The 17,248-nt window shown below is 41.9% G+C and overlaps 1 protein-coding gene across 2 annotated transcripts in view; it reads left to right on the forward strand.

Moving 5' to 3' along the window:
• The first annotated feature begins 14,966 nt into the window (after window positions 1–14,966).
• CAPN7 (calpain 7) overlaps window positions 14,967–17,248 on the forward strand; it is a 31,126-nt gene continuing 28,844 nt past the window's right edge. The window contains exon 1 of one of the 2 annotated variants that reach the window (XM_083825885.1): window positions 14,967–15,195. In XM_083825885.1, the coding sequence (XP_083682011.1) occupies window positions 14,982–15,195 (214 nt within the window). In that variant the 5' untranslated portion in view covers window positions 14,967–14,981. The remainder of the gene's footprint in view (window positions 15,196–17,248) is intronic. The other variant, XM_083825886.1, reaches the window with a different exon arrangement.

Raw genomic sequence — 17,248 nt, forward strand, 5'->3', positions numbered from 1 at the left:
TTCATGCACTGTCCTGAGCCTCACATCACCATATCTTTATCTGCTGGTACCCAGGATTAGGCTCAGTTTTGGAAACTGTTATCATAAATAGAAAGAGTTGGGAGGGAACCTTCAGTCTCAAATCTGCATTTCCTACTGTAATCACTGAGCGTTGTCTAACATGGTCCTATAAATCCATTTAGGGGATTTTAGTGAATGTAATGCATCTCCTACTCTGCTATGATGCAGTGGTATGTTTATTATAACAACTATGCAAATACTCACACTATTTACTCCTAAGCTAAATCGTAGTCAAAATAGAGTGCAGATGTCCAACATGCAACACTAAAACAATCAAGCCTATCCATATTGTTTTTTCAGTGCAATTCACGTTCAGTTTTTCTCTGGTACCTGTGAAGATCAGCAAGATAAGGGAGAGATTCAGCTTTCACTTCTCTTGTACCAGTATTGACATTCCAAAGGATTACAAATTGTTACAAGAATCTCTCTGAAATCTTAAGCTCAGGTAAGTATCATTTCAAAACTCACAGTCTCTCCAACTCCGGTGATGTTCTTTTCTCAACTACCTAAAAAGAACAAGCTAAGCAAGCTATGACAGGACTGCCTGACCTTAGGCCCACCACGTTCAACTTGAAAGGGTGGGAGTGGTGAGCTGTACTATAGAAGTAGTCTTGCAGTCAAAAATCACTTTTTTTTCTCGTGCAGGTATTTCTCAGTTTGATCACTTCCTTAAGCCAGTTCATCGCTGAGCTGCGAGATGTACCTGTGCCTATTGACACATGATAATGAGACGAAGAAGAGAGGAACTATGGGGACCTGTGAGGAAAGGGAAGCTTTTTTTTTAAATCACAATTATAGCAAAAGTATCCCTCTAAAGTAACATCTTCTGCGACACAAACTATCAAAGCTTTACTTACGTGACACATTCTACACATCGCCATAAGAACAAGGGAGAACATGTCTCTTAAAAAAATACTGTAAAATGTTACAACAGTTTGATAACAAGGTTAATTACACACTGCAGCTCTTCAGAAGGCAGTGGCCCTACCATATGATAGCCTGCCATATTTTCTACTCCCTGAACAAATCCACATCTCAAGCAGCCTGTGGTGAGGTTTCTGGAATCTAACAAAAAGCCTGTTTTCAATCACTAAATGTTTTGAAAGATGTAATTCTTTCTACAGTGAAATATAAAGGTATTGAAACTTCATAAATAAGCTCTAATACTCTAATTTTGAAATTGTGCCAAGAATCAAAGCATGCTGTCTGAATACAGCATTTATACAATATATAGAAGGATGGAAAACCCCTGACTTTCTCTCTTCAGTTTTTCATTTTATTTTCAACTTGCTTTAACCTACAGCTGTGTCATCTTTTTTTCCAGGAAACATCTTCTGTGTATCAGTCTCAAAACCCCCACACATTTTGTTCTCTTTCCTTTTATAGCTATCAGCTGTCAGGGAAGATCATTAGCAATTTTTTTCTTTTTCTCCACAATTTATTTCCGATCCAACATATCCCTGGGGATATGGATCGGCAAAGCTCCACTGACTTTAATGCCACAGTTTACAGTAGATGAGGATCTGGCCTTCAGATGGGGCTTTTATTTCAACTTCTGCAGTAATCTTTCCTTGGAAAGAAAAAGAAAAGCCAACATATTTTGGACTGCCTGACTGCTGACAATGAGTAAGTACTGTACAACAGACTCTACTGTTCACAAGGTACTAGAGAGATCTTTTAGTTCAGTTCCAGTGGAAGAAATATTTAATAGAGAAATCCATCCTTCCTAAATGCAGTTTCTGAAAAAGGTGTAAGAAACAGGGCTAGATGCAGCCATGATGTGGATGAGATGGCAATTCCACTACAACCAATGCTAATGCTGAAAGAAAGATCACATAGTTTAGGTTCCTGGTGAGTCTCTCTTTTCCCATCAAAGAGCTCTCTCTATGCACTGTGGACTACAGCATGCCAAGTGCTTGGACGATAGTTCAGTTTCTTTGATAAAACATAGGTGGCTTACCTTTAAAAAACAACAAAAAACACAATCAAACCACTTCTTCTAGTCTGCTGGCAGAAGCATGACAGTCTGAATGATATAAGTAATATGAAGTCTTCTTTTTTTTTCCTAATTGGAAAAAATCCTATAGTGACATTGATTCCAGACCCCAAATTATAGGTCGTCCTTCTTCATAACCCTACTTTTATACTCTGTGTAATTAATCCATCAGTGCTGTAATCAGTGACAAGTTAAATTTGGAAAAAAAATGCCACTAAATTTATAATCCTGAGGGCTGGTCACAAGAAAAACTAGATGATCTACCTGAAAATTTTAAGAATGCAGCAAAAGAGGACTAAATGACAGCAAATAGACAGTGTCTCTGACTGAAACATCCTCCTCATGGCTGCACATTCGCACAGGTACACTTCTGCAAGTCTAGTATTTTTGTACTCTACTGACACCGTACTGTGGGTTTTTTTCCCCACTTGTCTGAGCAGCTCTTAGATGAAAACTGCTTTCAAGGTAGCTGCACAAACACTTGTACACATACACAAAGAAGTACACTTAAGCAATTTTTTTGTGCATTCCGCAAGTGTTTTACAATGAAAAACAGGTCTCAACAAATGAGGTACAGTACTGCTAAGAAATTAAATATTAGGCTTAGGGACTCTGCAGTTATCCAACAAGATCTGTTCCAGATCTGTGTGAAAAACTTTGTTGCCTTTAAATGCATAAACACTTTCTTTTTTAATTAATGTGCAGGATGAAAACGCATCAACACAACAGCTGGAAGCAATAAATCACATAAATTTGAAGTTCAACAGAAATTGTCTGATGATCTGATAAAAAGCACAGATGTGAACAGGCTTACAGTAAAAATTCTGTTAACTACTACATTTTCCCCTGGTGGCAGCTTTTGCTTATGCACATAAGTACCATGTATTTTGCAAGTGGATGTAAAGACTGCCAAAACTGTTTTGTTTTAGACAGCTCATTTTAATTCATGTTCAGATTATCTCCCAGAACATCCATTTATTAGTCAGACTTGCATCATTAAGCTCACCTAAGAAACTGTGTGTGGCTCAGCTCCCAGTATAGTTTCATGCAATTTCATAAACCCTATTTATGGAAGAAATGAAATCGATGGTAAACTAAATGATAACTGAAAAACTCCCCACCCTTCTCTGTCCCTCTACTCCCCTTTAAAGTAGATACTGGTCTGTCAGTGGTGGGGAAGCAAACCTGTATGCCATTCACTAAATGCCAGTTTCCTACAAAAGAGTAAAATCCCCAAAGAAGATTTGAACTGGCAACACTGCAGCAAGCTACAAAGTTTTCTAAAATAAATTTGACAGGTTTACTGTAAGGCAAGCTTCTCACCTGAAAGGGTAGGGACGTTTAGTTTCATGAGCTTGATGCATCCTTGTTTACAGTCCATTGTCCTAAAAGATAAATAAAGACTCACCTACTATCCTTTTCCTTACAAACATACATCATACCTATCATTGCAAGTAGCAGGTTAAATTCTTACTGCTGGACAACTTCTATTTATTGTGCCTTTCACTGAACAACTGAATTCAGGTATCAAAATACTGTAGTGTTTTGCTAATCCCTTCCATACTGGGGCAGGGTGGAAGGGGCTTACTGCTCAGTGTATGGGACTGACACCGCTGGATGTTTGCACTTTCCAAAGGATCATTCCAGCAGTATCTATCTGCAGCATATCCAACGAAGTTTCTAGAACACCGTGTTCCTGCGGCAGAATCACAGAAACACTTAGGTTGGAAAAGACATTTGAGACCATCAAGTCCAACCATTAACACAGCACTGCCAAGTCACGGCATGACGATACACAGCTTATGCCTTAATCCTACACAGGCAAGAAGTTCTCACTCCTTAGGAAAATAGTATTTGATAAGTCAGCAAAGGAAAGTGAAAATCTTTCAGAAAAACACATCTGTAAGAACTTGTCAGTTTTCTAAAATGTCACTGTCTCAATTTTAAAACCTGCAGTGACATCTCATGTCTCCATGGTACTACCAGCAGTGAACACATGTCAAAAAGCAGGGAGAAAACAGGGGAACATATAGGGATGTAGAACACTGGGTAGCTGGTATTAATGTGATCTAACCTCTTTAGTTAATTACAGCCAACTCATTTATCCTCCCAAATGAAGTTAGTACAATACAAATTTTCTGTTATAAGGCAGATAAGGCTGTTTGTGCACACAGACTCATAACATGTCAAGAAAGCTAGTTTTAAATAACAGGAAAGAATCTGTGGGGAAAATGAAATTAAATTCATGAAACCTTGTCTAGTTTCTTTTAAGGAACAAGGCCAGAGGATTGAAACCATCACATGAACATCACTACAGGAAGCTTTATATCTGCTTTGCAAAAGCCAGCAAGAAGTGAACTAATATTCTATATTAATAAAGTTAACATGTTCTCTCAAAACAACTTGTCTAAATGCTCAGTCAAAACTGAGATCTAGGACTAAAACCATTCCAGTCTAAGAAATCACTGCATCCTTATATTCTCCCACAATTAAATGAAAGATCAGATTTTATTCTTTAATTAACTCAAACCACAATATCCTTTTATAGGTCAGAGGAAAACCACCGTATAATTGATTTTCTGTGATGAACAGCAAAGCTTCTAACTAGGTGTCTTGGGAGTCTGGTTTCTTTCTTGCTTACGTTGCTGCAAACATTAAGGCACCTCATGGATAGAAAGAAACCAGGGAGAAAAACAATAGGCACGTTATTTTGTTGTTGTTGAGATTGGGTTTTGAGCCCAATACAATTCCAGTGTGATTATTTGGGTGATCAAACTCAGGCTCTGGGTGAAAACTCAACTACTCGTACCTGTGTACTACCATGCCACCTCTGAGTCGTTACATTTCACTGTAGCAAATCCTCACTTTGCATCTTTCACGTGTGCACTCTGTAGAAAAAAAAAAGCAACACATTGGAAACACAGTTGATTAGCTCATTTGACTAATTTTGTGTCCAACTACAAATATTGAAAAGTGAGTATGCCAAAGCAGGAAATGTAATAAGTAAAACCTCTAAAGCCTTAATGAGGGGAAAAAATCTAAACTGTAAGACTATACATTGTTTTATCTCTAAACACTTGGCTTTTAGTGAAGTTAATTACTGAAGCCAAATTTCGCAATGGCAATTTTTGGTATTTAGTGAGTATGACAGCGATTTTAACTAGAGGACATAAAGACAATCCTCAGAGAAATGCCCCGTCTTTTGTAGAAATATTTTTTCCTCATTTGGTAATCACTGGTCTTAGCACAAAAGGAAGGAAAATAGAATATCTGGAAAAGTGACCTCTGCAATGTTCCTAAGAATAGATGGTTTACTGAGCTCCCTTACATAAACTGCTGATCTTTGCACTTGATTGCCACATGAAGATGAAATTAGATCAAGTTAATATAACTTTCAGAAATGCACATCCTTTTTTTCTTTTTTTTTTTCTTTAACGTTTCATAACCCATATCACCTTCACTTAAAAATTGATTTTGCCTGCTCTTTATGCCTGTTCTTGTGTCATATTGTTGGTTTCGGAGATTTTTGACCTATCCTAAAGAATTTTATCACAGAGTGTCATACAAGAGAAACAGAAGCAGCAATGTTTGCATAACTGCCTCTAATCACAGGAGAACTTGACAGCTCAGACCTGTCAATCCCATGTTTTTTGTTGTTGTTGTTTTTAATATTTTTCCTTCCCATGAGAACAAAACCGCATGTCCCCAGTGCAGTAAAGTAGCAGTCATTTCAGAGACCAGGATAATTCAGCAGATTCAGTCAGGCACAGAGCAAGGCAAAAGCGCTAACACAGCTATGGAAAGAGTTCCAAGTGAAAAATAACTGAGGAAAGATATGGCAGATGTTTATAAAGCTGTGAGAAATTTGCAGACAATGTCTCATTAATAAAAGGATAGGATGTCAACTAAATGCAGATGCTGGCAGATTCAGAGTAAGCAAAATGTGCATGTATTATGTACTTAAGTTATAGAACATTTCACACCATGATTTTGTGATTGCTAAGAGTTCAAATCAGCAGACAGTGTGAGCAGTAAAATTGAAAGTAAAGTATATCAGAGGTCATTAAATATAAAGATGCCATCTTTTAGCTTTAGGAGACCCCAGTCCTTGAGCTGTTGGAGAATGGGAAAAATCTGGAAGTATTACTACATTTCTGCTTTGTTTTGTGCTCTTTATACAGCTGCATTTGTGCATTGTCAGACAGGATAGCAGCTTAGAGACACATTGGTCGTATCAACTGTTGCCATCCAGGCTTCTATGGCTAGTTATCCAAATGTCAAAAGTGAAGCGACATGAAAACAAAAGCAAGCAATCAAGCTCTACAGATCAAGTGCAAGCGTATTGCAACATTGTTTAATTTACTGCCTCAGAGAAGCAAAAGATTATGCCTATTAAAGAAAAACTCTGATTTTTAAAGCAGTGTTCATACTTAAGGACTGGTTTAAGGACAAGAGCTCTTGTAGCATCATTTATCCCACACTGACTTTCAGGGACAAGGAAAAATAATTTGAAAAGTTTCTGCTCAGCCAAGGATCTGACAATTTATCATCATACAGAACACAAGGAAAAAAGATTGCTACATAGAGCCTGAAGTTAAGCTCTCTCTAACAGTAGGATGAACTTAATAAAAGGATGTACACAAGTCACTTATTAAACGGAGCAGAAAGACAATTTCCTGTAATGAACACCAGGGATTTTGTCCTGAACAGTTACAATTTCCAGACTGCTCTGCTTCCAGCTCTAAACTGCTCCTTTGTATGTCTCTAGGAAGAAAAACAGGTGAAGAAGTATTTGGCTACCAGTACTGCTGGAGGTTCCACTTCTGACTTCCAGAACACAGTCAGTACCGCCTTCCTTGCCTGCAGTACCTAAAAAATAAATTATAGAAATTGTCTTAGTTTAGAAGGACATTTTCAGAACATCCTTTTGTTCACTGTCTTCTGAAGGATACTTATCCTACTGAAAACCAAACAAGTACCCTATTTGTTTCAAACTTTAAAGCATTCAATATACAAAAAGCTGTAAGAACAAGACTGTCATTCGTAAAGCCACCTCCAGGTGGAAATGTAGGGTGATGATAGCCAGGTTGGAAGTGACATTTCCACCTAACGTTTTTCTGCTCTTGACTCCTTTGGATTGTATTCATCCATTGCACATTAAAGAGCCTAAATATCTATACTTCAAGAGTCAGTGTGAACTCATTTTTGGAAGTTTGTAGTAGATATCCTATATTGACGAGGGAGCTAGAGCTCCATACTAGATTCTACTTGGATATTTTATCACACAGTTACACACTGCACAGTGGTCCCATAGGACTAAAGGGAGATTCCGGTTACTTACAGAGAGGAAAAAATAGCTAGCTTTTCATTTGAAGAACTAAGGGTTGTTTGTTTTTAGTTTTTCCACACTTGTTTTGGTAATAGCTGAAGAATTATGGTTAGATTAAGGGGACTCAAACATAGTGTACATCATTTCTTCTGTTCCAGCTGTGTAAACACTTATGCATGTGACCAAATTTAAGCTTGAAAATGTCACCGGGATAAATTATAAGTTTAGTATATGCAAAAACTGAATCAAGTCTATCAATGCATACATATTTGTGTCACAAACACTGGAGCGTCTTTACCTTTTCTGACACATTCTTACACAGTGCAAGTGGCATTATTTATTTATTTATTTATTTAGTGGCATTGTGAGGTCTGCCTGCTGTCTGTCTGTTTATATGACAACAATACTGCATCTGGCCTCTTACAAAATAATAACAAAAAAAACACATCATTTTCTGATATTTAAAAATAGAGATAATCTATAGGTAAAAATGGCTCGACTGAACACAAACATATTTGTACATAACAGGAAAGACTGGGGAAGTTTAAGATGCAGGCTAAATCTTTACTCGGAATACTATGAAATTGGTTTTCTGCATCAATTGACGAGGACAAACTTTCTCACTAGAGTGACATTTACCACGATCAAGAAAAATAGTCTTGAAGGAGTTCTTCAGTACCCTAGTGTCCTCCCCTTACAGGTATTCTGAGCAGATTTGTTTGTTTTTCCCCTTTTCCTCATTCCCTCACATACATTTGTTCTTCCCACCTAGATCTTATGGCATAAGGACATGAAAACACTTTTACTAAAAAGGTTCCTCCATAATTATTAAAGTCCAATGTCATTAGCATAGTAATGAAGTTCATTTGTGAAAGAAAAATAACTTTGACAATCCAAAAATCTTGCTAGCCCCAAAATACACTAATAAAAATAAAGGTATTTGATAAAATCCTGCAAGAATGTGCTTTATTGAAGAAGCACACTTCTAATTATCAAAGATTTTTCTGCTAACGAGAGTAAGTATATCAAGCACAAAAAAGATGCAGTTTCCAAGGCAAAGTTTATGGATCAACTTTATCATCAGTAGCAACAGGAGGATAAACTACCCGGTTCAAATGTCAAACCAGCTTAAGTGCAATCTAGAGACCACTGCTGTGATCCCAGGCATTTCTCAGGAATATCAGTTTCCCCACAGTTCACTGAGGTAACCTTCTCATTAAATGCAAATGCTGTGAATTTTCTCCAAGCCTTCCATACAGCTGGGTATTTCCATGCTTAAACGTCAGTTGAATTTTAACCCGTTTTGATATGTCTGTAATCTACTGGAAGCATTAAAGATGCTATCAAATCAAAGACACTGATCAAAGCTCAAACGCAAAGTGAGACTGGGTCTCTTCCTAAAGGGACATAATACCAGTCTTGCCACTGGGTGTATACAGGACACACCATTGAATTCCACCTGCCCAGATTCAGCTGCAAGGTTAAGAAGCACTAACCAGTAATCTCACCTTACATGTAGGCGTTTCTAAAGACAGTTACAGATGCAGTTCAGAAATGGATGTTTGATTGAATTTCTTTGTGCCACAGAGTTTACAGGAAGCAGAAGCTCTAAAGCAATCTGCTCCAGACATTTGAGTACATCATGCTGCATGCTTAGCTCCAACCTAGAGCTATGTATTTCAGCCTCAGATGTTGCTCTACAGAAAAGACCATCCTTGCCAAGTGTCTCCAAATGACTTGGAATTGATAAACTGAGATCAACTCTGATGAACCTACCATCTAATTAGACACGTTTCAGAAGAATCAAACAAAAAGGGGTCAAAGCCCTGTCACACATCTGAAGGACTCTCTGTATTGAGACATGCAAATAAAATCACTGTTTGGGAAGATCCAGTGTAAACTATATCAGCAGCTGCCCCAAGCACATGACATTCCTGAATACAGTATGCACAAACTAGTTTCCTTCTCACTGATCTCACACTTACTACTTAGTATTGCAGGGCGAAAGCATTTGCAAGGTAAATTGGCACAGAGCAGCAGATACTCCTCAAGGTCACACCGTGTGGTGAAAACACGTGAACACCCTTACAGTACGAGAAATCAACACTTAATATCCAAACGTTCACAGGACCAGCAGCTGCAGGAGGGTACAAATCACTGGAGGTGTCAGTGGTTCTAACTTTTGTCCCCTTGATAAACATGTTCCAAGTGGGTCTTCAACAGGGGCTATCCCTGTGTGATTCAGCAACATCAGGTTAGGCAGACCCTGTTGCCTAACTTCCTTCTGCAGCTGCGGATGTAGTTTAATAGAGAAACTTCACTTTGGGGTACACCTGTTACCAATAGCACAAGGTAACCCCAGAATGGGAATCTGAACTACTTGTACCATGGCTCCCCTCCAATGGGTATCTTATCTTCAGTCATGCCTTGCATGCATAAGATCAATTAGCAACTAACCCAGCCCAACTGACTACTGCAGCAGAAGCTTCTCTCATTTTCCATACGAATTTTATCAGCCTGATGCACATGATTGATTATATATATCTATATATGCATAAATAGTATGTGCAGACCTCTTAATGCAATAGTTCATTCAGTGGAAGTCATCAGTACCTTCCACTCTAACATTAATTTCATATAAATCTTTATTTAATAAAACTTCCTTTCATTAATCTCATTTTCCCAGTCAACACAGAAGGAAGGATCTGCAGATGCAATTCCAAAAGGAAGTGTGCTTACTAAGGTGAAGAATAATATTTCTAACAAAATACACTTTTCACTTTTCTTCCTTTATTTCATAGTTAGGATCACAGTTCCTATCACCATGACTGTTTACTTCCAAACAGACACCAAAAGTTACAGCCTCTAAGAAAGCTGAGAGACAGCATTTTAACTGTATAAAGAGGGATTCTTTACTTTCAGTGAATCACAGTACTTTTTCTAAGAAACTAATCTAAAGAAATTTCAGAGGAATTCAATCTCTGGTGAAACAGCTCTATTTAAACAAAAATTATCTACAGAATGACAGTAACATGATTTTATAATTTCAAAATGAACCAAAGCAACTTAAGACACATCTTTAATAAACCAGAGCCAAAATAAACTTCTGCTTTTTTCACCATGCAAAAACTTCTAGAGCTAGTTTTATCTAACAGTAGATGGACATCTAGTGGTGCAATGTAATTGACTCCTTTTATTTAGTAGCTTCATGCATTCAAAGCCCCATCAACAGAACTGCTTCCTAACATACTAATAATTGCAATAGTATATGCCCTCTTAAAGGTTTTATTTGTTCCTTAACTGCCTTTCAATAATCCTCGGGATAGTGTTCTCCAGAACTTTTCCAGGGACTGAAGTTAAACTAACAGGTCTGTAGCTTCCGGGGCCTTTTCTCGTGTCTTTTCTGTAAATGGATGTAACATGGCAGGGGGTTGGAACTCGATGATCTTTAAGGTCCCTTCCAACCCAAGTCGTTCTATGATTCTACGGGCTAACCTCCACCTGGCAGAAACCTCCCCAGATTCCTGAGGCCTTCGGTAAATTGTTGATAGGGAACTAGTTAGCTGTAGCTAGCAAACTGTAACATCTGCTAACTCCCTCAGTACTCTGGGGTGAACCCCATGGGGCCCCATGGACTTACGAACGTTCAGCCTATACAACAGGTCCCTTACAATCCCAGTGACCACAGACAGAAAGTCACTGTTCCCTCAGTCAGGGTCCTCCAAATCTGAGGACCAGGCAGATGACGAGAAGCAAGTCATCTTTCACATAGAATATTACTGCATTTTATATCACTGCAGTCTATAAAGTTTAAAAAGTATAAGGCAGAAAAGAAGACAGAATGAGAACAGCATCTCTATACATACGAAATTCAGAGATGAAAAATAATAGATTTTAGTATTTCGGTACTTAGTATTCCAACATTTAGCTGCACCTCTTATTAAGTCTATTCAGAATCAAAGAATGGGTTGGGTTAGAAGGGACCTTAAAGATCACCCAGGTCCATCTCCCTGCCATGTGCAGGGACACCTCCCACCAGACCAGGTTGCCCAAAGCCCCATCCAGCCTGGCCTTGAGCACCTCCAGGGATGGGGCATCCACAGCTTCTCTGGGCAGCCTGTGACAGTGCCTCACCACCGTCACAGTAAGGAATTTCTTCCTTATATATAATTTAAATCTGCTCTCTTTTAGTCTAAAACTGTTCCCTGTTGCCCTATCATTATCTGCCTGAGCAAACGGTTGCTCTCCATCTTTTTTATAAGCCCCCTTTAAGTATTGAAAAGCTGCAATAAGGTCTCCCTAGAGCCTTCTCTTCTCTAGGCTGAACATCCCCAACTCTCTCAGACTTTCTGCATAGGAGAGGTGCTCCAAAAAGCCTCCAAATAAATTTCCAGGGCATATTTTCACATCTCCTGAAAACAACATTTTGTAGTAAGTTATGTTTTCAGAGAGAAGTAAAATCTTACATTATCTTGCAGTATCATGTTAGGTAGAAACTCTGAAAGAATAAACATATAGCTGAACTGGTTTTCACACTGACATGCAGTTTATGAATTCACAGAAACAATACTTCCAGGACACAGCCTTGAAAACACTTCTCGCAATGCACACAGACAAGGCCTTCTAGCCTGGAGCTCTCATCAGCTCAACCCTCCCAACTTGCAGGAATTCATCCTGCAACAAAAGCTCGGTGGAAGAGGCAGGCGATAGAGGGCAAACAAGATATCAGATACTAGCAGCAGCCTTTGAATGAGGACAGACTTTTCCTTGATTAGTCCTGAGTTTAAAACAAAAAATAATAATGAAAAAAATACAGATTACAGAACTACCAGCCTGCAGCACACCAAAAGAAATGTGATTTTTTTAAGAGGGGGAATCATAACGAACTTTTTAATAAATGTTTGCTACTTTAGGTTTATAATGACATACAGGCATAAAACTAAAATGCTCCCTTTACAAATATATTAACAGTAAGAGGAAGGCCAAGGAGAATCTCCATCTTTTACTGGATGCAGGGGAGAATATGACTACTGAGGATAAGGAAAAAGCTGAGGTTCTTAATGCTTTCCTAGCCAGATCACTTATCCTCAGGGTACTCAGCCTCCCGGCCTGGAAGTCTGGGACAGGGAGCAGAAGAATCCCTCATGATTCAGATGGAAAGAGTTAGAGACCTGCTGCTCCACCTGGACTGTCACAAGTCCATGGGGCCACATGGGATCCACTCGAGGGTGCTGAGGGAGTTGGTGGATGTGATTGCTGGGCCGCTTTCTATCATCTACCAGCGGTCATGGTCACCTGGAGAGGTTCTGGATGACTGGAGAATTGCTAATGTGATGTCCATCTATAAGAAGGGCCGTAAGGAGGACCCAGGGAACTACTACAGGCCTGTCAGCCCAACCTTGGTACCACGAAAGGTGATGGAACGGCTCATCGTGAATGGAATCATGCAGCATATGTGGGACAACCGAGGGATCAGGCCCAGTCAGCACAGGTTCATGAAAGGCAAGTCCTGCCTGACCAACCTCATCTCCTTCTATGACCAGGTGGCCTGCCTGGTGGATGAGGGAAAGCCTGTTGACAAAGGCTACCTAGACTTCAGGAAAGCCTTTGACACGATCTCCCACAGTATTCTCCTGGAGAAGCTGGCAGCCCATGGCTTGGACAGGTACACTTTCTGCTGGGTTAAAAACTGATTGGATGGCTTGAAGGCAGGGATAGAAGAATGGGGGCTTGCTTAATCATATTAATGATTTCTAAATAAAACAATCATAATTATTAAAGCCAGGAATGAAAGAATGGGGGCTTGCTTAATCGCTTTAAAATAGATATTGCTGAGTGTCTTTGCTTACTACTGTGCAAATTAACCAAAACAAGGAGTCTCGGGGCCCCTCACAGAAGACGTTTTCTGACAAAAATGGGGAACCTGTCTCAAAAACCAGCTGAGACCGACCTTGTGGTTTGGACAAGAGCCAAGGAGCAGCTGAGTCTGTACAAAGGCAGGGGGTCAACTAGTGGTGATGAAGAGGAGTTATCGGACTTCATCAACACGACCCCCCGATGACCACCACCAGAAGGCACTGCGCAGGCACAGATGGGAGGAGTTTATGGAAATGACTTCTTGGAGATAGGTTATGAATAGGCGTATGTATGTATGTATAGGCGTATTGGAAAACTTCATGAATATGTAACTTTTTACTGCATATAACCAAAGCAAGTTGCCGTGTTAAGGTGCGCATGCCTTTGGGAGCTATCTCGCATGTGCCCGGCGCCAAAACAAACCACATACCTACTTTATAACTTATTTGCTTTGAGTTATAGAGTTCTTCCACGAATCAGGCTGGGCTCAGAGAGTGGTGGTGAATGGAGTGAAATCCAGCTGGAGATTGGTCACCAGTGGTGTTCCCCAGGTGTCAGTGTTGGGGCCCATCCTCTTTAATATCTTTATTGATGATGTGGATGAGGGAACTGAGTGCACCCTCAGTTGTCTGCAGACAACACCAAGCTGGGGGGAAGTGTTGATCTGCCGGAGGGTAGGAAGGCCCTGCAGAGGGACCTGGACAGGATGGGTCGATGGGCAGAGGCCAGTGGGATGAGGTTCACCATGGCTAAGTGACGGGTCCTGCACTTTGGTCACAACAACCCCGTGCAGTGCTACAGGCTTGGGGCAGAGTGACTGGAAAGCTGTGCAGAGGAAAGGATCTGGGGGTGCTGGCTGATGCTCGCCTGAACATGAGCCAGAAGTGTGCCCAGGTGGCCAAGAAGGCCAATGGCATCTTGGATTGTATCAGGAATAGTGTAGCCAGCAGGACCAGGGAGGTGATCGTCCCCCTGTACTCTGCTCTGGTGAGGCTGCACGTCGAGTGCTGTGTTCAGCTTTGGGCCCCTTAGTACAAGAATGACATCGAGGTCCTGGAACGGGTCCAGAGAAGGGCTACGAAGCTGGTGAAGGGCCTGGAACACAAGTCCTGTGAGGAGCAGCTGAGGGAACTGGGGTTGTTTAGTCTGGAGAGGAGGAGGCTCAGGGGAGATCTTATTGCTCTCTACAACTACCTGAAAGGAAGGTGTGGGGAGCTGGGGGTCGGCCTCTTCTCGCAGGTGACAGGACTAGAGGGAATGGCCTCAAGTTGTTCCAGGGGAAGTTCAGGTTGGAAATGAGGAGACATTTATTCTCAGAAGAGTAGTCAGGCATTGGAACAAGTTGCCCAAGGAGGTGGTAGTCAGTGTCTCTGGGGCTGTTTAACGTGGTTGGACGTGGTGCTTAGGGACATGGTTTAGTGGGTGACACCGGTGGTAGGGGGTTGGTTGGACCAGACGATCTTGGAGGTCTTTTCCAATGCTAGTGATTCTATGATTCTATGAACTAAAAGAGCCACCTGCACAGCACAGGGCTTTGAAGAAGCTACTGCACTGAGCACCTCCATTAAAAAAGCAAAAAGCACAAAACAAACAAAACCCCTCCCTTTGCCTCAGAGGACAGCAGCAACACCCCCACAACCTCCCCATCGGCAGCCCACACCCCGGCGCTAGGCGGGGGGACGCACCCCACCCGCCACACCGCAGGCGGGCGCCACCTCAAGCGCCCTCCCCCGGGCGCGCATGCGCCGCCCCGCTTCCGTGTCAGGGCGGGGGCGGAGGCCGGGGAAGGGGAGGGGAAGGCGGGGAGGGGAAGGGCCGAGAGGGGCCGGGGAGGGGGCGGCAGGACCCGGCCATGGACGCCAGCGCGCTGGAGCTGGACGCGGTGAAGTTCGCGCAGCTGGCGGTGCAGCGGGACCAGAGCGGGCGCTACCAGGAAGCCGTCTTCTACTACAGGGTATGGGGCGGGGGGGCAGCGCCGGGCGGGGGGCGGCGGGGTCCCTGCCCCGGGGCTGGGGGGCTGCGGGCGGCCCCTGGCGGAGGGGAAGCGGCGCTGTACGCCTCGTCCTGGGGGTGTGAGTGTGGCGGGGTTAGGCTGGAGATCGGGAGGGTTTCCTGGAAGCCGGTGTTTGTTGTTCGTCGCAGCAGCAGCCTCAGATGTTCCATCATCCTTCCGTCAGCTGGGCAAGTGCTTCCTCCGTGGGCGCTGCCTGGCTTTGAAGTGTGTGTGAGCCTGCGGGTGCCAAAGGGTCGGAAAAGGTCTTTAACCTGTTAACGTGGGGTGAGCTAAGTTTGCTTATGGGAAGTGTATGCGTTCCCAAGGTATAATTGCCAATAATAATGCCGGTGAGCCCTGTGCTTATCAGCAGCGGTGTGCGCATGTTAGCTGTGCGCAGAGCTACTTTATTACAGGACATTGCTCAACATATCTATAAGAAATCATCAGGTGCTCCTCAGGAGAAAACTACCCTTCTGTGCAAATAATCACTTTTTCACATTTTCATTCAGCATACAGAAAATCTCTTTCCCTTGCTGCATAGAGGTGGTATTCTCGCTAAAAGCGGAAGCGCGCCCATAGCGGTGTTGGCGCACCTCGTGCTGTGTGTGGCGAAGAGAGTAATGCAGAGAAGGTTTTGTGGTGTGGAGATGCTAGGCCACAGAGCAGCATGAGTATGGACATCGCTTTGTATGAGAAAAGCTTTGAATCGCGACGCCACGCTTAACGATTTTGGTGTTTGTACAGGTGGCTCTTGGCTGTCTGAGGTCAGGTGGTGAATCTGGTGTCAAATTATACATGAAGGTGTTGGTGTTCAAACATGTTGTGATCAGAAAGGGTGAGAGAGCAAATTCAGCAAGTGTTGATAGAGCAGGATTTTTTTAAGTGTGATTTAGCATAGGTAAGTTTGGCTTTCTAGATGTTGCGCAAAAAGTGTCTGTCAAAGTTGGACTAAACGAGTAATTATAAAATATTATCTAGTATTTTGGGGGTACTTACAAACAGACCTGCCTGAATAGAGTTCCTATGGCTGTTTGCTTCCTGCTGTTGTGCAACTTCGTTGGTCATAAATGCCATGTCTGAACTGCGCTTCCATCGTGTCACTGTAAACAGTTGGTGTGCTGGGTCTGCAGGCATTTGGTCAGCTGCTTCAGCCCTTTGGAGGCTTAATACGTAGAAGCCTGTTGTCACTCTGCTTCTTAAGGCCAGGTAGAACAATTGTGCTTGAAACTGCAGGAGCAGCATCAATTATGCACGGTTTTTGACGCACTGGTTTGAAGATCCACATTTGTTTTGTGTGTCGTACACACGCAGCTTACAAGAGGGATATAACATCTGTCTGATCTATACATACTTCTGGTATGCCGCAGACGTGCATACAGTCCTTGAGCAGGTACCTGTAAGAATGTTTTTCTCAAAAATAGCTGTTTGCTAGACCTTAACAGTAGTTAATTGCTACGCATAAAAGGAACAGAACTTCTGTTTTCCTTTGTGATATGGTGATGGATGTTGACCATGAGCATGAAGTTCTTGGTTCTGCGATGCCCATCAGTAAAATACAGCCTGTACTTACGACGATAAATATTTAAGCTTGGGCAAACGAGGCAGGTGCCTATGAGAATAAACTGATCAGCTTGACAACATCATAGCCACAAAGTGAGCAAGAGACGCGCCAGCTGTGACTGTACTTGCCCCGCAAGGAGCAACCTTTCTGGAGACCATCTTTGTGGAGCAGCGCTCAGAGAGTTACTGCTCTGCTTCCTACAAACACAGCCTGCTATGTGACTGCCACCTTCTCTGCTGCTGCTGCTAGGGAGAAAAGCACTGCTGCAGAAGTCTGTCTGTTCTTTGTTTTCCCCCTGTGACAATAATGAGGACAAAGTAAGGTTTTTATCCTCGTTTTTAGGAGTGACAAATTTCAGTTTTCCATATGCCTGTGAGACTGCATCAGCTGTGGCTGTTACATCCCTGCCAAACCTTAAAGTGTTTTTCATAAATTTAGTCAATGGATAGA

Source organism: Anser anser (genome assembly GCF_964211835.1).
Source record: "Anser anser genome assembly, chromosome: 2".
NCBI lineage: Eukaryota > Metazoa > Chordata > Aves > Anseriformes > Anatidae > Anser > Anser anser.